The sequence below is a fragment of the Emys orbicularis genome, chromosome 7 (genome assembly GCF_028017835.1).
Source record: "Emys orbicularis isolate rEmyOrb1 chromosome 7, rEmyOrb1.hap1, whole genome shotgun sequence".
NCBI classification, from domain to species: Eukaryota; Metazoa; Chordata; order Testudines; family Emydidae; genus Emys; species Emys orbicularis.
The window spans coordinates 51,545,966-51,569,682 of record NC_088689.1 but is presented as its reverse complement, the minus strand read 5'-3'; the positions used below and the strand labels follow the sequence as shown (position 1 = coordinate 51,569,682).

Below are 23,717 nucleotides of genomic sequence, written 5' to 3'. Positions count from 1 at the left end.
AGCTCCACCCCCCAGCCTGGAGCCCCCGCCTGCACCCCAAACCCCTCATTCCTGGCCCCACCACAGAGCCCGCACCCCCAGCCAGTGCCCTCACCCTCTCCTGCACCCCAACCCCCTGTCTCAGCCCGGTGAAAATGAACGAGTGAATGAGTGTGAGGAGAGTGAGCAACAGAGGGAGGGGGGATGAAGTGAAAGGGGTGGGGCCTTGGAGGGGGGGCTTGGAGGAGGGGCGGGGCAAAGATGTTCCGTTTTGTGCAAGTAGAAAATTGGCAACCGTATAGACAGGTGAAGAAAGGGGATTACCAGGCATAGGAAACTGCATGAAAGAAGGAACAAAAGCAGGTAAGAGAAGGACAGAAAAGGAATATAGAGATGAGAAGCTTGGGCTAAGAGTAGAGGATGAGGAGAAGGAAAGGAAACAAATGCATAGACATAGCAAGGAATTAAGCTCTGGAGAGGAGATAACAGTGATCTGAGTCATAAAAGAGGGAGAGTGGTCACAACTGGAGAGGCAGATCTAGGAGTTGTCAATGTAAGGATATTGGTTAAAGTTTACAAACAGGTATGGATGTCAAAGGACAGCGTCTAGAGGAAGAAGTGGAGAATGCCAGTGACAGACCTCAGAAGAAGACCTTGAAAGTAACAGGAAGAAGGAGGAGGAAGTTGTTCCACTGAGCAAGATACTGAAGAAGCAATTAGCAGTAGGGAAAGTACCAGGAAAGCAGAGTCCTTAAAGCCTTATTGTACTATCTGGATTAATTTATCTAATCATTTGTGAAAAATGCATTCATAGGTGCTTTAACCAAAGAAGTCCCAGAGCATATGCAACTGGAATAGAGAAGCCATCTAAAGCACAACAGAGACTGAAGACCTTCTGAGAACTTGCAATAGGATCAACACAGTTAAGAGGGTTGTTGGGGAATAGTAGTTTCAAAGAGTGAGTGAGGTTTAATATGGATCAGGTAGAAAGAGTTGAAGGGGAGGGCTTTATGAGAGGTAGCTGAACTGAATTCCATTAAAAATGTTGAGGTTTGCCCAATCCCATTGACCTGGGAAAAATAGTATGTGACCATGCAATCAAAGACCATATCATAATGCATATGCCACACTCCTATTTCCTCCTGCAGGGCCATATCCCTCTCTGCTCCTGTCCCATTCCCCTTCTGCTTCTTCCCCATACTTGTCCTTCTCCCCCTAACCCCACCCCACTCCTCACCCTGTTGCATTTCAGTCAGGCAGCTTCCTCCTCCAAACTGCCTGGGTGCCAGCATAGGGAGCACTGAGAGCACAGGAGAGAGAGTATCCCTACTCCTAGTTCTGGTGCCCAGTACCACAGTGGACCTGGCTACCAGAATGAGCAGTTACGGGAAAAGTCCTACTTAGCCCTTGGCTAGATTATACTCTGTGAGCTCTGAAAGGATGGAGCATGCTCAGTGGAAACAGCATGTTCAGAGAATTTTGTTACCTGCCTCTAACAAATCTTTATTGTACATGTACAAACAGTGGTTTTCAGAGATTTATAATTCAGCAAAGTTGGATGGATTTTCATAGGGACAACAAAAGGCAACTCTCTCACTCCAGGGTGACCCACCTGCCAAATCTCAAAACCCTGCTCCAAAGCATGGACAATGCTACAGCTAGTATTGCCAGACCTGAGTATCCAAAAAAAATGTGACAGGTCCCAAAAAATCATGAGACTGGTTTTAAAAATATGAGATTTAAAAATACTACAACTACTTTTTCTTTTTATTTATTTGTACTAACATAGTGCCTGGGAGCCCTAGTCATGCACCTTGACCAAACTGTGCGAGGCTCTGCACAGACATAGAATAAAAGACAATCCCTGACATAATCACTTGACTCCAGGATCTGAGACGTTAAGAAAAATCACCTAATATCACAAGACTTGCAGTAAACTGCAAGAGCTGGCAATACTGTAGAGCTTCTCGACAAAACAGCTGTAAGAATTTTTTAACATTGGCAAATACAATATATTTTCCTTTAGCCTCATTCTCAGAAATAGCTGAACCGATTTTGCTCAAAGTTAAAACAAACAAACAAAAACCCACAGCCTTTTTTTTTTTTTTTGGCCTGAGACAACCATTCACCATGGAATATTTCAGCCCAGATGCTTCAAGTTTTTCAAAGTTATAAACAATTGAAAACAGGAACTTAAACTATAGAACCCTCATTTCATGAACGACTGGTTTGATGAACCATTTTTATCTCTTGATCAACCAGGTACATGTGTATGTGCTTAAGCAGTGAGCAGAGGTGCCACACACAGAGTGTGGGTGTACTGACCTTCAGTAATTTATTTCACCAATGACTACAGGGACACTAACAGCACAGTATGTATGTACAGTACTGTTTGATGTAGTACAATCCATTAGCAAGATTGTAATAGGCACACTGTATATATTTCTTACCATTTGTTAATTAATTAAAATAGGGGTTCTACTGTAATTGGCAGTTCCTGGCCAATGGGAGCTGCAGAGTTGGCGCTCGGGGCGGGGGCAGCGTGCGGAGACCCCCTGTCCCCCCCCACCTAGGAGCCACAGCCAGAGGAATATGCCAGTTGCTTTCGGGAGTGCCCTGAGGTAAGTGCCACACCCCCATCCCCTCCTGCACCCCTGCCCCAGCCCAGGCCGCAGGGACGTGCCTGCCACTTCCGGGAGCAGCGGGGAGCCAGGACAGGTTAGCATATTCTCGAGCATGCTGGAGGCGCGCCTGGGTGGGAAAGGAAGGAGTTGAAGGAGGGGGGAAGAGTTTCTCAGTGGGTCCCACAGACCCCCTGGAGTCCCCTTGGGGATGCTCACCCCAGTTTGAGAAACGCTGTGCTATAAGTATCTGAATTCTGAAATGAGGGATGCCATTGTGCTCAGTATTTTAAGTAAACTTTAACAAGAGGAATGACCATAACAAGTCATTTTCTTAGCCTTGCTGCCTTGTGGTATGTTCATTTAAGCTTCTGTGTCAGAAAAAACTTCCTAAGCATTGTTTAGCTACCAAGGACATGGGTCAGGGCACAGCTAATGAAAATGCATAGTGGTTTTCAACTCTTAAGACACTGGTTCAAATTGGGAGATTGAACATGAATTCGCAAAACTGATACATGTTAGATACCAGGGAACAGATTCACTTAACATAGTGCAGGGAGCTATGAATTACACCTTCTACTGATAGCTAAGTCCAAAGAACTCACCTCAGCGGGGAATAGGTGGTGTTACTACTTCCTCCTTCTAGCACAGTCAAGGCAAGCAGCAGCTCCCTGCCAGGGGAACTGTGGCCCGGATCCTCAAATGTATTTAGCTGTCTAACACCCACTGAAATCAATGGCAGTTAGCCACCTAAATAGCTTTGAGATACAGGCCTATGCCAAGGTGTACTGCTGGTATCAGCACCCTCCCTGATTCTGTCAGGATCACATACCCCCACTCACCAGCAGCACTCACTTTTTAGCCTGTGCTAGCCCTCTATGGCCACCCTGACATAAGACAGGTTGCAGCATTTTTGCACCACTGTCCCTTGAAGAATTTATTAGTGCCCTCCCTCAGGTATTAGACCAGCGTAAGCCTCAATAGATATAGTCCACATTACTGTGCATCAACTTATACGGGGGGTACCAGCAGTAGAGGCTGAAAGCAGTTCACTTTGAAAGCTAATTAAATCCTCAGCCACTCTGTTAAGACTGCGCCCAAGAGTGTGAATTAATGTCATTTGGGATGGTTGCCTACTAAAAAACATAACTGGAGGCAATCGACTTATTTCACATAAAGCACCAAACTGCCATCAGAGTAGAATTGTCACTACTAACCTAGTCCCAATTTGAACCAGAGCCTGAGAAGGGAAAAGCACTATATATTTCCATTAGCTGTCCCCTGACCCATCCAGCACTCTGGGGCAGAAAGCTGCTCCTACAGGCCCTCTAAAAAGTGATTCTTTTCCTGACTCCTCTTGCCACTTGGCCTCTTGCATAGATTGGCTATTACTCTCCAGCAATGTGCAGTAGGGACACTGCTCAGAGTGTTTTTATGAACAGTTTGCACAAGGGACGTCAGAGTGACTGGGGTCGGTACCGTCTCCTGACTCAGGCACTAACAGTACTAAAGGCAGGGCGCCACTTGAGACAGGGAACAAAGAAAATATTCAAGACAGTCCCTCTTACGTTCACCCAAGAGAACCATTATACCCAGCTCAGTGTTGTTGAGCCATCCTCTAAGCAAGAGATCTGGTGTTTCAGACTGATGTTTAAAGTGGTGATCCAAGAACTGCAGGCTCAGCACAGTGTAATCTTCAACACTAAATTCAATCTTGTCAATAAGGGCCAAATCTTCTCCTTGTGACATAACCTACACGAACACATTGGACACTGGGGAGGTTATGTAGGCAGAAACAGAAAGGAATCCTTCTTCTAGGCTGCTATGGATCTTTGGCTACAGTAGCTCCCAGGCTGCTGTGCCCCATTCAATGGGGGTGAGTTAGGTCATGAATCTGTGTAGTCACCTGCACTGAAAACACCTCTTGTGTAGGGCCCAGGGAATCCTCATGGAGCTCTGAGGTGAACAGGGGGTGTGGGTGCACTGCATGGAACCCCTTCCTGATGGAACCAGACTGATTCCACTGAATTCAGGGCCTGATTTATCCCTAAGTGAATCATAGTATCAAAACTATGCCTGTGCTTGTCATTCCCTGACTTCTCAGTAGAAATATAGATCTGAGAATCAATGAGGCAAGGGAGGAGGGGAAAGTGTCAGGATGTTTCTGAAACTGGCCCAAGGGAATTGAAAGTTCTGAATTAAGATGAGGGAAAAGATGTTCATCTTGCTTGGAAATTTAAAGTTAAAGAAGTAGGTTATCTCTAACCGCTTTAAGATCTGCGAACAGCTCTAGGACTCAAAATAAAGAATACAACTGCCAATGAAAGTAAAGAACTTGAATATTTTATACAGCAGGCAGCATACACACACATTGGCATTTCTTGCAATTAAAGCCTACCTTGGTTGAAGTCTCACGACTGTTTCCTGGCATCTGAAAGCCACATTCTGGGTGTAGTCATTAGCGGACATTCCTGTTTTCCCCTGACATTCTGAGAATCCTGGCAATGCATTCTCCATCTCCTGCAGAAACCAACAGAGCACCCTGTCAGCACTGGCCTGGCTGATGTGAACATTTTGCGTAAAAAGAAAAAAAAAACAGCTGTAGGAAACTGAAAGCTTGTGGAGGGTGGGGGGGTGGAATGTTCTATACTGATTTTTTAAAGAGTTATTCCCCTGATGCATAAAGATGGTAATAACAAATGGATAGCAATAACTATAAAAGGTCTCAAAGCACTGTCATTCTTTATTGTACAATGTTTTTTGAAAGCAGATTCTGTACAAAAAGACACCAATGGGACAAATGTGTTACCCATCTTTTGTTTCTATTCATTCATTATTTAGACAACAGACATCAATATGTGTCCTACACTTACTGCTCAATATGTTAATCTATAAATATTTATATTTGATTCAAGATTATTCAATCAAATAACAAGAAAGATTTCTAGTATGGGTCCCATCTTGAAAACCCTGACTCACAAAAGTAATATTGGTTCATATGAGTAAGGGTTTGTAGGATCAGCTTCCAAATTTGCAACTGATTTTTTCAGGCATGTTAATATTGTTATTAATTTACTAGTAAAATCTTACTTTAGAGTGAGGGAAGGTGAGTGGGACGGAATCTGTTGATTCAGTCACCTTGCCAGTGGGTGGGGGGAAAGCCAGTTTGGTTTCGTGAATGAAATCCAGGACTGGGAATTAGGAAGGCTTGAGTTTTAAGATCAGGCTCTCAATAACTAGCTTTGTTGACTTGAATTAGTCACTCAACCAGTCTCTGCCTCAGTTTTGTTATCTGTAAAATGGGGTAAAAATACCTTCCTATCACACAGGGGTGTTATAAAGATTAGTTAAATTGATACAGTGTTCTGAAAATTTGAAAGGGCAAGTAAATTTTTTCTTCTCCATTATTATTTTTTATTAACCATTATTATGCTAGCAATTTAGAAATCTGAAAATCAATGTACTTAGCACAGCAACATGTTTGTTTCCACTGCTAAAGTATTTTATTTTGCTGCTGTTTTAGGGCCCAACCCTAGAAATCCACCGAATGACTTCAGTGAGACTACTCATGGAAAAGTTTGCAGAATGAAGCCCCCTCCTCTCTATCCAGGGGTAACAGAAGGGTACTCTGGCCCTTTAAGACCTTGTTCTCCTAGTTTTCTGGCCAGTGTTGGCTATTCTTTAGCTCCCTGTCCTAAACTAAGGGCCTGACTACATAGTCCAACCCTTTCCCCTACTTTGTAGGGTGAAGGGGAAGAAATCCACTTAGCTGCTGTTCCCAGCAATCTCACCTCACCCTCTGTGGGGGTTGCTGGGTCTGTACCTTAGGTGGTTCATTGCCAGCCCTTGCTGAGAAGTTTCCTCAGGGTACTTCTCAGCCTCTCTGTCAGATGATTCCTTCTGCCTGGTTGGAAGGCTTTCACTCCAGCTGTTACTACTCAGGCAATTAGTCACAGGAGTGGAGGTAGACACTCTGTCCATCAACCAGTGCTTAATTTGTACCAGGGCTGAGCCAGGTGTCTTGGCACCTCTGGTCTTGCCTCATCAGTTATGAAAGTAAAAAAAAAATTGCTTGGTCCTGGCACCTCTTTCATTACAAATGTAGCACTGTCATCAACCTATTTTTGGTGGTTGCCATTTAGGGTTCATACACCTCATCAGAGGCCCCTACTGCTTCAACAGCAAAAATGCCTATTTTCATTTGCTTCTCTGTCTGTCCTGTGTCTGACACACTATCCATGAGGTTTGTTTAAATGTACATTATATTGGGAACCCGTCTTTACATGAACACATTTCTGTTCACACCGCTGCCTATTCAAAAACTACAGAATTTAAGGCACTTTCAAAAATGTCTCTGCTCAGGAGATACTCTGAGTGGATGTCCCTTTCAAGTTTTTTATGCTGAGGGATGAGTTCAATAGAGTTATTCCTGATTCAGAGTGGAGTAAGTGGGACAGGAATCAGGCCTCAAGTTGCTAATAAGAAGAGATTATACTTGTGGTTTCTACTTCAGGATAGAACCTCAAGTCCAAGAAGCAATCATTGAGAATCTGCAAGATCTACTGCCACTATGTTTACTGCAGCAGCCTAGGACACTATAACAATATTTTTGATTCACGTATAAGATGGCTTTGGTGCATGCCAACTACCATTTGTTCTGGGCAAGATAATATGCTACTTGACTTTCATGGTATTACTAAGAAACCTTGTTTGTTATTTTCCTTTTTTTTTAAATGTCCTTCAGAGCTTTATGACATAGATCCCCCTGTATTTATTTAATTTAGTTTAGCATTGAATGGATAATATTGTATCCAAAAATGGTAACAGAGATCCACATTACAGTGACTGGCACTTTTTGCAGCTGTTCCAGTTTTTCCATTATTATCTAAACAAGATTTTCCCTGGGTTATATAAAATGATGATATACTCTTGGAGACAGAATAGTTCAACACAACTGTTTTAATTAAAGCTCAAGGTAAAATCAGGTTGAACCAGGTCAGCTGACTCTATTTACCCCCAAACCTTGGGATGTTTGATAGTCCTTGGGCAGAATAGGCATTTTACTATTAGTTGTGTTACAACAGCAGTGAGAGGCCCCAGATGAGAATAGGGCTGTACTGTGCTAGACGCTGTACATACATGTAGTGAGAAATAGTCCCTGCCCCAAAGAGATTACCATCTACATGAGAAAGTATTGAAGAAAGGAAGTATTATTATCACCATTTTATGTATGGGGAACTGAGGCCTGGTGAGAGTTAGTGACTTGCCCAAGGACATGCAGTAAGTCTGTAGCAGAATTTGCACTTAAACAGACATCTCCTAAGTTCCAGTCAAGTCACAAAACCCTCTGTGCTCCACTGTCTATCCTCCACCACTAGATTAGCTAGTTCAAACTTCCAAGGCTGATATGGACCATAAGAGTTCAGCACACAGGGAAGATCCTTTGTAAAGAACAGCAAAATCTGTTCCCTTGTGTAACTGTAAAAGTCTTCCCTTCCTCTCATAAGCAACTCTCAGCCATGCAATCTCTCTTGGACTTCCTGGTACCAGGGCCGGCTCTAGGCACCAGCAAAACAAGCTGGTGCTTGGGGCGGCACATTTTTAGGGGCGGCATGGCCGGTGCCAGAATGCCGCCCCTAAAAATGTGCCCTGGCCGCCCTAGCTCACCTCCGCTGCTGCCGCTCGCACGCTGCTGCTCGCCTTCCCTCCCGGGCTCTCAAACCTGGAAGGGAGGGGGAGATCCCGAGCGGCCGTGGCGCGCGAAACAGCTGATTCGCGCGCCGCTGCTCACCCTCCCTCCTAGGCTTGAGAGCCTGGGGGGAGGAGGCAGGGCTGGGGATTTGGGGAAGGGGGGGAGCTGAGGCGGGGCCGGGGGTGGGGTAAGAAAAAAACGGGGGGGGGGGGGGGGAAGCAGCCAAAATTGTTTCTGCTTGGGGCAGCAAAAATCCTAGAGCCGGCCCTGCCTGGTACCACCATCATCAGTTTCAGTTTGTTGTGACTGGGGCAATGAAGCCTGAACAATTGACACTGAATTGAAAGGCAACAGAAACCCAACTTAATTCACTTAAACATGTACACATTTATTTTTCAGAATTTATTTCATTTTTGCCCAGTAATTGAAAGGCACTGGCCGAACAGGGACCCAGCATGTCAGGATGTTTTGTGTCTCTCTTCCAGAAGTTTTAGCTCATGGAAGGAAAAAAAGAATATCCCAAACTGATTTATCTTCAGGTTTTTTAAGAAGAATGATATTTTCTGGCTGCCTGAATATTGTGTCAAGGATACAGCAAATACCACAGTAGTGATTACACAGCACTGTGTCTTCTTGGCAGTGACCAGAGGTTTCTCTTTTTCACCTGCCATTTACCACATGCAACACATTCATAAATCTTAACCCAAAGATAAGAAGAAACAAATATATTACAATGATATATAATACTATTGGATCCCCTTGACACACAAAGGTTGGATTTTGTTGCACCACAAAAGCACAATTTTGTTACAAAATTGCCTAAAATTCCAAAGTTTGTTTCTGTTAGGGTTACACCATAATCCTAAAATGACAGACATTATTCTTAGAGAGATGCAATTGGCTACTCATAAACCACGTGTGTTCAGGACCTCGGTTTTCCATTTCACCTGAAAGAGAGCATCTCTGATAGTGCCCTGTCCCCTCCTGCTATTATGCTGAGACTGTTTTGTACAGACCTGGAGGGAAGAATGTCTTCTGCTGAACCATCTGTACAATTTAACACAGATCTCCCATCCACATCTTGAACTGGACCCACTTTCTTTGACTTATGAAGTCTGATAGTATCAAAGCACAAGGTGTCATGGCCAAGTGACCGTCAGGGTCCAGACACCCCAAGGGGAGAACAGGCAGTTTGAAACCCACCCCACCCAAAAAAGCAGTTGAATCAACTAATCGTATACAACGTCCTTGTGCTATAAAAATATGTCAACTAAGGTCTTTTATGAAAGCATGTAATGTGCTGAACTTGACTTGGATGCAAACCACTCCAAACAGGGTAAGAAATAGGTAGTGTACAAATAGGTATCATTATAGTACTTCCTTTAAAAAGTTATAAAAAGCTGCAGTGGTTTATATGGAAATCAAACAATGAAAACTTTGGGGGTGCACGACAATGCAAGGCTCACCCTGGGCTCCATCCAGCAACATTTTTACTTTGCGCAAGTCCTAGAAGGCCACAGGCAGGGTGCCCTGCCCTTAGAAAAGGTTGACCAGACATGGAAACCACGTGCTTTCTCCTTCTCAGAGAACCCAGTTTTCTTTTTACCTCACTGATCAGTGGCTATGATCAAGTCATGAAAGATGCTATTAAAATATATCTATGCATGGATGCAGAGTTAAAACCTTGGTGAGAATTTCATGCCTAAGCCACCCACAGCTGGTGTATATTGACATAGCTCCATTACTCAGTTCTCTGACTCTCGTGTGTTTAAAACCACAACTTCAATGTTGAATTAATAGGGGTGCTTTGGCATTAATGTATTTAATTTATACCAAAGTACCGAATTTCATGTAGCAGTTTTCTGCATTTCTGTCTCTTGTGATTTGTGTCAAGATACCATTTACTTTTCTTAGTCCTTCACCCTGGGGATTAGACTGAGAAATAGGACTGTTATTTGCTCTACTTATTAGCTGGTGAGCTCAGTGCTATTTTACATTTCAGTATCAGTAAAGAATTTAAGGGTGAATCATTTCATAATCCAAATTCATGTTAATGTGCATCAAAGATGAGCTACAGAGGAAGGGGATTAATCAAGAAAAGCAGACTTTGAATTCCAAAACCTCACTTCTTATATTGTCTCTCCAGAATATATACTGTACATACTTGATTTTGGTATTTCAATGGCCCATAACATTTGATTTTATAATAGATTAATACTACAGAATCACTAGAGTGGCTCAGGGAAACAAAACAGATATAGACCATAGTAACCATTTATAGATCCACAGATTTTAAGGCCAGAAAGGACCATTGTGATGATCTACTCTGACCTCCTGCTGAACTCTGGCCACAGGACCAGGGCCGGCTCCAGAGTTTTGGCCACCCCAAGCAGCCAAAAAAAAGCCGCGATCGCGATCTGCGGCGACAATTCGGTGGGAGGTCCTTCGCTCCAAGCGGGAGTGAGGGACCGTCCGCCGAATTGCCGCCGAATAGCTGGACATGCCGCCCCCCTCCGGAGTGGCCGCCCCAAGCACCTGCTTGCCAGGCTGGTGCCTGGAGCCGGCCCTGCACAGGACTTCCCTGTATTAATTCCTGCTTCAAATCCAATAGCTGCGCTTGAGCTACAGCATATCTTTTAGAAAAATGTTCAATCTTGATTTAAAAATTTCTAGTTATAAAGAATCCACCACAATCCTGGGTAGGTTTCTCCAATGGTTAATTACCCTCACCATTAATGCACTTTATTTCCAGTCTGAATTGGTCTAGGTTCAACTCCCAGCCTTTAGTTCTTGTTATACCTTTGTCTGAGAGATTGAAGAGCCCTGTATTGTCAAATTTCTGCTCCCTGTGTAGGTTCTTATAGAGTCTGATCAAGTCTTCCCTGAGCCTTCTCCCTGGTGCACTCAAACTGCTTGATGGAGATATAAATTCACCTCCCTGTGCTTGATGCCCCTTCCCATATTCCCTAGAATGGATTCGCATTAAGGGAGGATAGGTTGTGATGTCACTCTGCCCGCCCCTTAGGCTTTCTGTTAGGTGAGGTTTATGCCAGGGTCTTCATACCCTTACAGAAAAACATCTATAGATTTTAAACAGAAGATGATAATTTCTATAAAAGTGTTGTGAACTGTCAAATAGGATTTATCAAGAATTTTATACCAGCTATTAAATTCTACAGTACAGCTCAAAACATCCATGGAAAGGCTATTATTCTCTATTAAATTCTATGGTCTAGTTCCTGAGTTAAGTGCAAAGTTGTCTCTAAATCACATTTATAGCAGGCTACAATACTCCCTACTAGTATATTTGTGTCTTTATCACGTGGGATTTGTGTCTGTACAGATTCTACTACATGGTCCTCTTCACTCAGACATGTTATCACATTAGATTCTACATAGCTCTGGTCAAAATTTCTATCTACAGGAAATTCTGGCATTTCAAAATTATCAGAATGAAAAATCAAAATTTTGATAATTGTCACAAAATGAAATTTCTGAAAAAATTTGTTTTGGGTTAATAAAAATGTTTTTGGCTTTTTTACATTTTTATTTTATTTTGTTTTATTTGTATGTTGTTTTACTGTATTATCTTATTTTATATTATTTTAAAACAAGGGCTTAATAATTGTTTTAAAATTAAAATGTAAAATAAAATAAAAGTTAATATACACAAACTACAAACCAATATAAAATAATTTTAAAAACAAAGAGTCCTTTCAAAATAAAAAATCAGAGGGTTCCACTCTGAAATGCTTTGTTTCCATTTTTTTCCTAGAAAAATTTCCATCAAAATTGACCAGACCTAGTTCTATGAAATCTTTTAGGTTTCATGCTTCTCTCCCACTTCTGACCTACATCTGTCCTTCCTGTTCAGTTCATAGCCACATATCCCAGTATCCCATTGATCTCTGAAATTTGTTCAAGTTTCAGCAACGCCCATTATGGGCTATATGTTCAAAAGAACTCAGGCTCACTTTTGGACATCTTATTGAGTGGCCAGATTTTCAGTAGCGTGCAACACTAAACAGCTCCCACTGGCAAGAACAGGAACTGAGTGCTGAGGTCTTTTGAAAATGTGATCACGTATCAAGCTTCATTGCCAGGTATTCTAGTTTGCTTTCCCCCCTACTCCCATCCTTGTAAGCTTCTTGTATTGGCATATTGACATTTATAGATTTATTTTTGGCCATGTGCTATTTTTATTTCACTCTTTAGTCTGACATCCTGTTACTTTTCTAGGATTTACCTCTGCCATTGCAACCTGTCCCAGCACCAGTTCACCTGTAATTTCTGCCCTATTCTTTTATGGATACAGCGATACCACTCCCTCTCCACAGCCTTTCCACTACCATAGCCATGCATCTGGGTTTCCACTGGTGGAAACTTATAGAATCTGGCCCTATATACACAGATTGCTGTGTATCGAATAAGTGCACCAATTCTGTCCCTAACTCTCAATAGCTCAATACTTGTTCTGTTATTAAAGAACTAAATTCTGTCAGGAGCAGCTCAAGATGTTGTAACTGCTAAGAGCTTAGTAGCTACTAACACAGAGATGTGAATAATAATTAAATCTCTGGTATGTCAAAGCAAAATCTGTAATTAGATATTGTCATGATTTGAATAAATGCTTCTTCACTCATTGTAGGAGTGAAATTGGGGAGAGGATTGTCATTAAAGGAACATTCTGTGTCAATAAAAATAGGGAATCACTTGAACTAGAATGGCTTAATCACTATTTGGAGGGCATTCTCGTTTTCATTTTCAATTGAACATAATTAGGCAGCAGAGCCAGTGAGATGCATATTGGCTGCCTTATGTGTACAGTTGTGAGCTTGTTGAGAGGCTTGGTGGCAGCAATATGTTTAGAAGGAGCCCAGGTGTGCACAGTAGCATGCTGTTTCAAATCATCAGTCTCTTTCCCTTTTTCAAGATAATGGCAACTTGCCATGTAATCAGCAGCTCCTAGAAAAATAACAACACTTTGTTTTCAATTTCAAGTAAAGCAGAGAGTCGGAATGGAAAGAAGCACATTAGATAAAATCAGTTACTAAAACAGACAAAGAGTTTTAGAATTTGAAGGTTATAGTATATTGGAGCTCTTGACTTGAAAAACTGCCTCTGAACTTTTCTATAAGCAGAGCCCTTACTTTTCATAAGCACTTTAAACAACAGCCTGGGTGCCAGATGTACACTTGGTTCAAGAAAACAACAAAACAAACCTAGAGGTCCATGCAGCCACACTGGGCCTGCAGATGGGGCTTAGGTGAATGCATATTCTCTTACATGAGAGTGAACTAGGAGTTTGTAAAATGTGCGCCTTGGGAAACATTTTCCCCAGAAAGCCTCAATCCAGCAAGCTGCTTCATGTGGGCAGATTCCACTGAAATCAATGAGTCAAAGAGGTCTGTCCCTGGAGAGCTCACTGCTGGATCGGGGCCCAAACTATAGCCCAATCAATGATGAGGGTACTTTAATTTCCTGTGATGAAGTAACATTTATTTTATGTGGGAACCAATCATATCCATAGTGCTAATTCTGTTATCTATGAGATACTGTATCAGTGCTCAGGTCAGAGGTGGGGGCAGAATGGTACCATGCTTCTCACTGATTGGAAACAGGGCCTGGGGAAGAGTGGGTGGGAGTGGAACTCAACATGACTTTTTTGTTTCCCAATCCAAACGCTGTATCACAGGAAAACTTCATGGCTTATTGGAGGTTTTCCCCCTCCAGATGCTGCACTTTTCTGTTGCATCAATATTTTATGGAGATCTAATTACATGATCACAAAATACTACATAAAACTAAACCAACATTCTCAGTTAAATTCTTTGAGCCAAACTCACTGGTGAGATAAAAATGGGGCAAATGAGTTGACACTGGGTGATTTGGCCAACTTTAGCTTTTAGTGAGTTTGAGATACAGGTGTGACATACATGAGAACTGAAAGGGGGCACAGATTCAGGGCAGCAAGAAAAATAATTAACAAGAGGCTAAGAGATCAATCATCTCTCCCCCTTACTTTATGCCCTCCTGATCAGCTGCTTTTCCTGATATACTTCCCCGTGTGCCGCTAGTGAGTGTCTGTCTACCCTCTCTGGGAGAATCACTCCCAGCTGCAGTGTAGACATACCCTAAGTATATCATTTTCACTAATTTTTCATATCCACTGAACGGGATAAAGGGATGAGATGTAACATCCTCCAGCCATCTTACCAAATATCTCCTAATAACTAAGAATTAATAAAACATTACAGTATTTAGTGGTTTGACAGAGACACCAGTTTAAATCTCTAGCACAAGCCACACAAGAGAAAGATCTTGCCGTTATTCCAGCACATCCAGGAAATACAAGAAGATAACTCAGAAGGAGAAATAATTTGCACATCCTCACTATGGGCCATACTATGACACCCTTACTCTCAGCAGTGAGCAGTTGTGGATTCAGAATCTATCACTATATCAGGGAATTCTCACTGATTCTGCATGATTCCCTTACTGAAAGAATTACTTCAACTGCAGTTTCACTTGTACCAGATACATGCCCAAATCATTGTGGAGGTGAGTCAGAGCAGGGATTAATAATGCTATCATTTGCAACACTTTGCATTTAAAACATATTCCTGCTATGACACCGCACCATAAATATCTAGCAGAAACAGATACGTTTTATTTTATTACCTGACTTTCTTCATGGTTTTTCCCATTTTCTAGTTTTGCAATGGATTTGGGCTTTCTTAATTTTAAGTTGCCCATTCCAACCCGTAGTGTGCAGTCATGAGCTGTCTGTTCCACGTGCTGCTGGGTATCTCGTAATGCTGGCTGGCTGTCCTCTAAGACTGTAGTGTTGTTGGGATAGTTTTCTTTGTTGTTTTCATCTCTAGAAGAAAATAAAACCAAAAGGTGTAAGCAGGATTTTAGCCATCTCTCAGAACAATACTGAGGAGGACTGGTGCCAAGGTCTCAGTTTTATTTGATATGTTAGCATTGCCAGGGTAAGGACACATATGAGCTAAACATTGTGTATGTTAATAAAACAAGTCTCCGTTATAGTCTGCAGTTTATTATCAGACCATATGCTAAATCAGGGGTCGGCAACCTTTCAGAAGTGGTGTGCCGAGTCTTCATGTATTCACTGTAATTTAAGGTTTCGTGTGCCAGTAATACATTTTAATGTTTTTAGAAGGTCTCTTTCTATAAGTCTTTAATATATAACTAAACTATTGTTGTATGCAAAGTAAATAAGTTTTTTTAAATGTTTAAGAAGCTTCATTTAAAATTAAATTAAAATGCAGAGCCCCCCAGACCGGTGGCCAGTGTGAGTGCCACTGAAAATCAGCTCGCATGCTGCCTTAGGCACGCGTGCCATAGGCTGCCTACCCCTGTGCTAAATGCATGAGTACACATTTGTATATAGAGTAATTTAAGCAAATGTAATGTAGGGGCCTGTAAACTGTGAGGCCTGAGCTACACTACAAAGGTAGGTCGACATAAGTTGCCTTTCATTGACCTAGTTGTGCATACGTCTATATTCAAATTTGTCTCTCACTGACGTAAGCATCCTGTTAAGGCGACACAGTAACACCAGCTCTCCAAATAGCTTTGAGCCATGGTCAATCTACTGTGGTCGACACAGTGTGAGTGCAGACACCACGTGACTTATGTCAACCCTAACAGTCGTCCAGAAGCTGTCCCACAATGCCTGACACTGACTGCTATAGCCCCGTGGTCCTGGAGAGCAGAAGCCATCCCCCCTCCCTTTATAAACCCTGCATATTTTTGAAATGCTTTTTCCTGATTGCCCAACTTGACACACACACCTAGCAGCTCTCCCTTCTTGTGTGCAACTGCCCAACCAACCATGCTGATGCCACGCTTTAGATGCACATCTGGGCCTGTGGGGAGAAGAGGCTGTTCAAGCGCAGCTATGGCGTAGTTGTAGAAACATGGACTTCTACAGGCAGTGAATGGGCAGATCAGGGATCAGCAGCAATGCTGCATAAAAGCAAAGGAACTGCAGCAGGCATGCCAGAAGGCCAGGGAGCTCAACAGTCGATTCAGTGCCAAGCCACAGGCCTGCTGTTTTTACAACGAGCTGCACCCCACAGAGCGACATGGATCTCTCCAACGAGCCCAAGACACAGACCCCTTGTTGTGAACAGCAAAGAAGAGGAAGATGGGGTACATACAACTGCGGAGTTCAGCTATGCTGTGAGCCAGAATCTGCCCGAGACTCCACGTAGTCCAGTAACTCCCTGCGGGTGAGCCCCATTCAGGGGAAGGAACCCCAGGTAAGTGTGAAGGCATTTCACTTACTTCATGTAATGTTGAAATGCCAAGATGGTGCCTGACCCCAGCATAGCAGGACACAGGTATTGACTTATACTAGAAGAGGTAGCAGTATAACTAAGAGAGGTGGAGCTGTTATCTTCTTTTCATTCCCTGTAGAGAGTTAGCTGGGCTGCCCATGAGCAGTACTTGGTTTATAGATACAGGTATGTGCCTTGAATTCTCCTGAGAGATCTTGTTGCAACTTTCTTGGAGGTACTCTGCAATCTTCTTCTGAAGGTTTCTAGTATTGGCAGCCTTATTGCTCTGTGATGGGACACATTCCCACACCGGTCTCTGATGTCTTCGGCAGGCACCACTGCATTAAACAGGCTAGCAGAGTATGGGTCCAGGTGGCTTAGGGACACAAGTAACTGCTGTGCTCTCTTCATTACCCTTGGGCGTGAGATATCAGCTAAAATCACCATCGCCTGGGAAAAACAGCGCTGGTGCTCAGTGCTATTAACGTGCACTCATACACATGGAAATAGGGGCCAAATTTTTACTGTTTCATGCCACCAAACAATTCCCTCCTCATACCCCCCCTTCCCTACACCTGTCCTTGGCCATACTCAGTGTGGCTGGGGCTGGATAGGCATGTTGTGCACAGGTGCTCCAAGGCGGAAGTAGCAATAAGCATGTCTTGTTTAAAATGTTAGGGGACAAAAGGGAAGGAAGTTCTGAAACTTAACTTGTGCTTTCTGCTGTCACTATACATACAATGACACCTCTGTATGTTTTATCCGTAGATGCTACCAGTGCATTCCTCCATACCCGCAGATTGCCTGACCATGATAAGGAGGAGAAAGAAGAGGACACAGGAGGATACGTTCATCAAGATCCTGCAAACCAGTGCTGCATTGGACCATGAACAGAGTACTTGGAGGGTGAACATTGCAGACGTCCTGGAGAAAGACAGAAAGCAGATAGAAGAAAGGTCCAGGAGTCCCAGCAGAAAAAGGACAGGGAGCATATCAAGGGACAGTAGAAAAAACACAGCTTCACATACACTGACTTGTGAGAGTCACAGTTGCTGTATGGGTAGCCAAAATGTACATGAATGTTCTGTCCCCTTATTAATTTCTGTTCCATTAATTTATTTTAGAAGTTTTTATTGAATGCCTTTTTTAATTGCACCTTTTTTGCACTGGTTTTGTTATGTAATAAAAATCTATTTTTGGTAAATAATTGATCTTTATTACTTCATAACATATGTTGGAGAATGCACAGCACTACTGAAAGCTCCCACGACCTGTTATTGTAGAGGTCAACAAAACTCATAGGATCAGTGACAAACACAGTGTAATAATTATAAATTCACAGCAAGCACCATATAATTAATAGGCACATTGCCAGACAGTGTTATATTAATAAATGTACACCAAGGACCACACAATTCCTAAAAGCCCCCCAAACTTTCAGGACAGGTAGGGCACAGTCCACACAATGCATTGCTGTGGCTGACCATTAAAGTGCTCTGTCAAGGCCTCCCTCGACTGTAGAGCTCCGCATTGAGTTCTTCTAATAGCCCTTGTGGCTGGCTGTGCAAACTCAGGAGAAACACGCTCCATCTCCACCGTGGCGGCAATTTTTCCTCCTTTGTTTCATAGATATTATGCAGGACACAACAGGTAGCTATAACCACTGTTTTCCCCCCCCTCTTGCAGAGATCCAATCTCGTGAGTAAACATCACCAGCATCCCTTCAACCACCCATAGACATTCAACTGCCATTCTGCACCTGCTGAGCTGGTAGCTGAATCTTTCCTTGGTGTTGTTGAGGTGGCCAGTGTATGACTTCATGAGCCAGGGAAGCAAGGGATAGACTGGGTCCTCCAAGGATCACTATTGGCATTTTATCACCACCAATGGTAATCTGCTGGTCATGAAAAAACATCCCTACTTGCAGCTTTCTGAACAGTCCGGTGTTCTCAAAGATGTGAGTGTCATGAACCTTCCCTGACCAGTCCACACTGATGTCAGTGAAGCATCCCTGGTGATCCACCAGGGTTACATAACCATAGAAAAGTAGCCCTTTCTGTTGAAGTATTCTGGGGCAAGGTAGTCTGTTGCCAAAATAGCGATACACGTGATACCTATTGCTCCACCACAGTTTGGGAACCCCACTATGTCGCGTACATTACTGAGAGTCACAGTCTTGTGTAGCAGGACACAATTAATGGCCCCACATACTCGCATGACAACTCCAAAATGGTTTCCTGCTGACCAGCTGAAATTGGGAGTTGCAAGTTTCCACAGTGTGATCGCCACTCGCTTGTCAACTGTCAGTGCATCTCTTAGTCTGGTGTCCCTGCATTACAGCTGGGAAGAGCTTGGCATGCAGATCCAGGAACGTGGCCTTTCACATCCAAATGTTCTGCAGCTACTGCTCATCATCCTGAACCTGCATTACAATGCATTCTCACCAGTCAGAGCAGGGATCAGTAACCTTTGGCACGTGGCCCGCCATGGTACGCACACTGGCGGGCCGGGCCGGTTTGTTTACCTGCCGCATCCGCAGGTTCGGCTGATCGTGGCTCCCATTGGCTGCAGTTCGCCGTTCCAGGCCAATGGGGGCTGCGGAAAGTGGCGCGGGCTGAGGGATGTGCTGGCCGCTGCTTCCCGCTGCCCCCATTGGCTTGGAGCGGTGAACCGCAGCCAGTGGGAGCCGAACCTGCGGACGTGGCAGGTAAACAAACCGGCCCAGCCGGCCAGGGTGCGTACCATGGTGGGCCACGTGCCAAAGGTTGCCGATCCCTGAGTCAGAGATTGTTTCTCAGGCCCAGAAGCAGCACTCTACTGTCTGCAGCTTCCCCGTAAGTGCCACCAACAACCTTGAATTGGTTCTTGCTACATCCCACAGCAATCTGTCTTCCACCAAATTGTCATGTCCCCCGCACTGCTGAGGTTCTTCCTATGGTTCTGCAAATACCAGAGATCGTTCGTCCTGTGTTTGCAGTTCTCATGACAATAGTGCAATAGTGAAGAGAGGTTTAATTAGACCCTGAAACACTCTTAGGAGCTCAGGCTCCATGCTTCTGTCAGAGATGGCAGACAGACAGAAGTGCTGCAGGGTTTTGTGGGATTTTTAAAAAGGCATGAAAATTATGGGGTAGGGGTGGCATTATAGGATGGAGAAAGCTGCTTGATGTGAACTTGACCCCTTGCTCCCAGTCACCCCTATGCAACTCACTTCTGCCCTACTATGCAGTGCCAAAGTTCCCAAGAGACAGTGCTCCAGATGGCGGGGAGTTGCATACTAAGATACCTATCCAATGTGTACCACACATCGACCCAAGCACTCCTGATGAGTACATGCAGTGCCAACACAAGGAGTCAAGTGCACACGCATGAGTGATATACTAACTGTGGCAGCTTTATGCCAATGTAACTTGCATTGACCAATGTTTGCAGCATAGATATGGCCTTAGAGTTGCTACTTTTTTGCCTTCCCATACTAAAAGTCAAAAGCATCTTTTCCCATATCATCACCCAATGCCACAGGCTTCAGAAGTCATTGGTTTAGCTGGGCTGTAGCCCTATTAATATTGTGGTCTTTCCCCTCACACAAACTGTTGCTTCCTACATCCGTGACCTCATTCAGCAAACTCCCTTCCCCATCCTTTCATATCTCCTTGCTCTTTCCACTCAGTTTTTCACCTTTCCTATGGGCTACTATATCCCCTCCATGTCTGCTGGAATAAGGGAGAGAGAAGGGCATATGAAGTAGGATTTGGACAGCCAGAGTAGGACAGGTTTTGAGCTGAGAGGAGCAAAAGCATGCCTGCCTTCTTTTTCCTACCTCATGTCCAGACATGTTCCCGCTTCATCTTTCCTAGCCTAGATTCCAGCCATACCATTGCCCTTCCCTCCACTCCCTCCCAGGCAGTCACTGTCACTCCCTAGAGGAAGGCATCCACTACTCACACTCCTTCCCCCCGGCATCTTAGTCCAGAAAAAAATGAGATAAGGTTGGTAGTTTGTGGGAGGCAACTGGACAAGTTGGTGAAAATTATATCAGAATCCTGATTGCAGGAAAGGGTCACCATGCATAACAGCAAATCACAGTCTAGGTGGTTTAATTAGACCCTGGGACACTCTTGAGAGCTCAGGTAAAAGTTGTGGCTAGGACAGAAGTCTCATCTTTGTCTGGCAAGCAGAGTACAACCTTTCCTCCCAAATGCAGACCTTGCTGCAGTTATCCATGCCTTTGTTACTTCGAAGTTAGACTCCTGTAATACACTTTGTATAGAACTACACATCAAAACTATTCAGAAATTTAAGCTAGTGAGAGAGTGGGGCTGCCCACTTATTAAGCAGTACATCATGAGAGAATAGGTTACCGGCCATGCTCTGTACTCTACACTGGCTGCCAGTTTTCACATGGAAGCCAGGATGTTGGTTTTAACCAATAAAGCCCTAAGATTTGTGACCTGACTACCTGAGAGATCACCTCGGTCCCTGTCTGAACTCCCACAGCTGAGATTATCAGAGAAGCTTGAGTTGGACCACCTCAGGAGTTTAATAGAGAGCAGCCTGTTGATACAGAATTCTCTGTATTGGGACCCCACCTATAGAACTGGCTTTTCCCTGTTTGGCTCACCAGGGCCCAGATGTGTTAACCTCGTAGGCACCAAAACTTTCCCCCCAAGGAAATGGGTTGTGGATAGAAAGTTTGGTCCAGGGTAGCTATTCTTGTTACTGGGTGGGTTGCTTTCTTTTGCATAGGCAGTTCTAGAAATATATTGAAATACAGTTGGTTTTAAATTGTCTAAATTTTAAATTGTCTGGAATGCTAAGCTGTGTCGTCCAAAAGCAGAAATACACAAATATACCCTGGGTGATTTTCATCTCAATAATACTTAAACTAAACTATTCTGTAATTTAGAAGAATTTTAATTTTCAGTGATGATGTTCCTTGAGTTTTTGGGTACCATTAACAGATGATCCCTGATAGATAGGGATGAAAGAACAGTCAGATCCCTTGCCAAGGGTTTTCGGATAAGATATAGAGTAAATACCTGTGGATGGAGTTTGCTGCTTGGTCTTCATGTACAGACTCTGTATCCTCGTCACACCTTGAAAATGGATATAAAATCATTATTGACTTTTTGCCAGTTGCATACTTTATCTTTTCAGTAACAAAACTGGTCAGTTTGAAGTGACACGTACAATTCTCTAAACATTCCTCTTTCTCAAGCTTTAACTGAAGTCAATTCATGGCATAGTTTCTCTGTTTGCAAAGTTTATTGTGATATTTTAAAATCTGATTTTCTGCAGAATTAGATAGACCATTTGCTCACTCTCTTTTGTCTTACTGGAAATCCCATGACAAATAAAATGCAGCTTCTACTGTTAAAATTGTAGAAAATAAAGGAGACATCCTTCTTTTTAATTGCTAATAGCCTACTTTGCTCAAAGTATTATAAACAGTAATTAATTAACACACAGTGCATTTTTTCCTCCAAGATCATAATTAGAAGGAGAAAATGCCATTACATTAAATACCCAACTGTTGACCAGAGATTCAGAATGACATCTAGTATAGATTAACTTTGCAATGCTGAGTGCACGACGATCTGCAGATCCAAACTGCAATGCACAATGGAGGCTTCTCTTGCCATCTAGACCCAGATATAAAGAAGAGTCTACCTTCCACTCTATTAATTCTGGACAAATGTTTGCCCCTCCCCCACCCTCTTCTCTTCACCCTCTGCTCATACTCACACTGCACAAACACTGAACAGGCCTGGATTACTTGATGCTAGCTGGCAGAAGAATCTATTCATTATGTGGGAAGCAACCTGTGATTCATTAATTATTGACGAAAGCTGCCTGGCTCTGGAAAGAACACGTTAAATGATAAACGTGTATCCCTGCATGGCAATTTGATGGTAAGATTTTAATATGCTCCTCTCCCTGCCAGTCTTCTGCTGGTATCTTTATCAGCAGGCAAGCTGCTGATGAAATTATTTAAAGGGATACTCTCTCAAGCTGTTTACACTTCCTGCATTGACCTACCTTTGGGGGTTAATGGGTTGATGAATGCATCCACTGAGGATGCCTTGAGTGCATTTCTTTTAAAAGAAAGAAATAATTTCTCTCTTTAAAACTGCTGAGCGCCTCAATGTTTAGGTAATACAGTAGTGCTAATTTTTGCAAGTATGTTAATGTGACCTTTGTTTGGGCATGAGTATGACCCCCATGCTGGGATTCTGCCTACAGAACTACAGACAAGGAAGAGAAGCAATGTATACTGAGTAATACATTGCAGTTGCAGAAACAGTTCCAATAGCAAGCCTCTCCATAGAGCTCCTGTTGCCAGTGGCGTGTTGCCTCCTCTATTCTCCTATGGTTTAATATTGGTAGGGGAGTGGCCCTGAGAGCCACTCTCCAGCTAACCAGTGTTAAAGGGAGAAAGCCACTTGCCAGAAGAAATCTTCATCTAAAATTGGGGAGGGAAAAATCAGTTGGAAAATTTGGGGATAGGAGTTGGGAAAATCAGGGAAACTTTCAGGGAGAGGAAAGAGAGATGGGAGAACACAAGGAGAGGAGATAGAGAGGAATAATGTTCCTTGACAGAGGTGGAATGGCCCTGCTAATCTGCCCAGTGAAGACACCAGAAGGGAGCAGAATGCCACCAAGGCTCCCCACAGGAGACTAAAATAAGTGAGAGCCTGGATCTGTTTAGGAGAGGGGCAATTATTGGGTGAGAGGTTTGTGTGGCTTGGCTGGGGCCTATCTGAATCAATTAAGAATGCCAGTAGATAGGGTTTCCACTCAGCTTTGAATAGAAGCTCCACACTGGCCCAGTTTCTCCATTCCAAGCTAAGCTTGTGACAGGAACAGAGAGCCAGAGGAAAAGTTAACTTTATACCACCTTTACACTTCTCCTGTTCTGGTGGCCAATTCGAGCTGCTCTTACTCGTACCTGGCTCTAAGGGACCACTCTGACAGCCAAGAATAGTCAGAGCATATAGGCACTCCTGGCCATGGCTTTCTTCACCAGGAACATCACCTACATGAAGGGACTGCGAGGGATGCAGCATACATACACCAACTGAATGCTGCCTGGGGATTCTCCCCTCTACTGAGCAA

General features: G+C 43.4%; 1 protein-coding gene across 1 annotated transcript in view; it reads right to left on the bottom strand.

Moving 5' to 3' along the window:
* Positions 1 to 23,717, bottom strand: part of FAM13C (family with sequence similarity 13 member C) — a 240,051-nt gene that overhangs the window by 69,963 nt on the left and 146,371 nt on the right. Inside the window, exons 8-10 of the mRNA XM_065408755.1 lie at positions 21,641 to 21,697; positions 14,974 to 15,172; positions 4,999 to 5,120 (exon numbers count right to left, since the gene is read on the bottom strand). Of these exons, the coding sequence (XP_065264827.1) occupies positions 4,999 to 5,120; positions 14,974 to 15,172; positions 21,641 to 21,697 (378 nt within the window). The remainder of the gene's footprint in view (positions 1 to 4,998; positions 5,121 to 14,973; positions 15,173 to 21,640; positions 21,698 to 23,717) is intronic.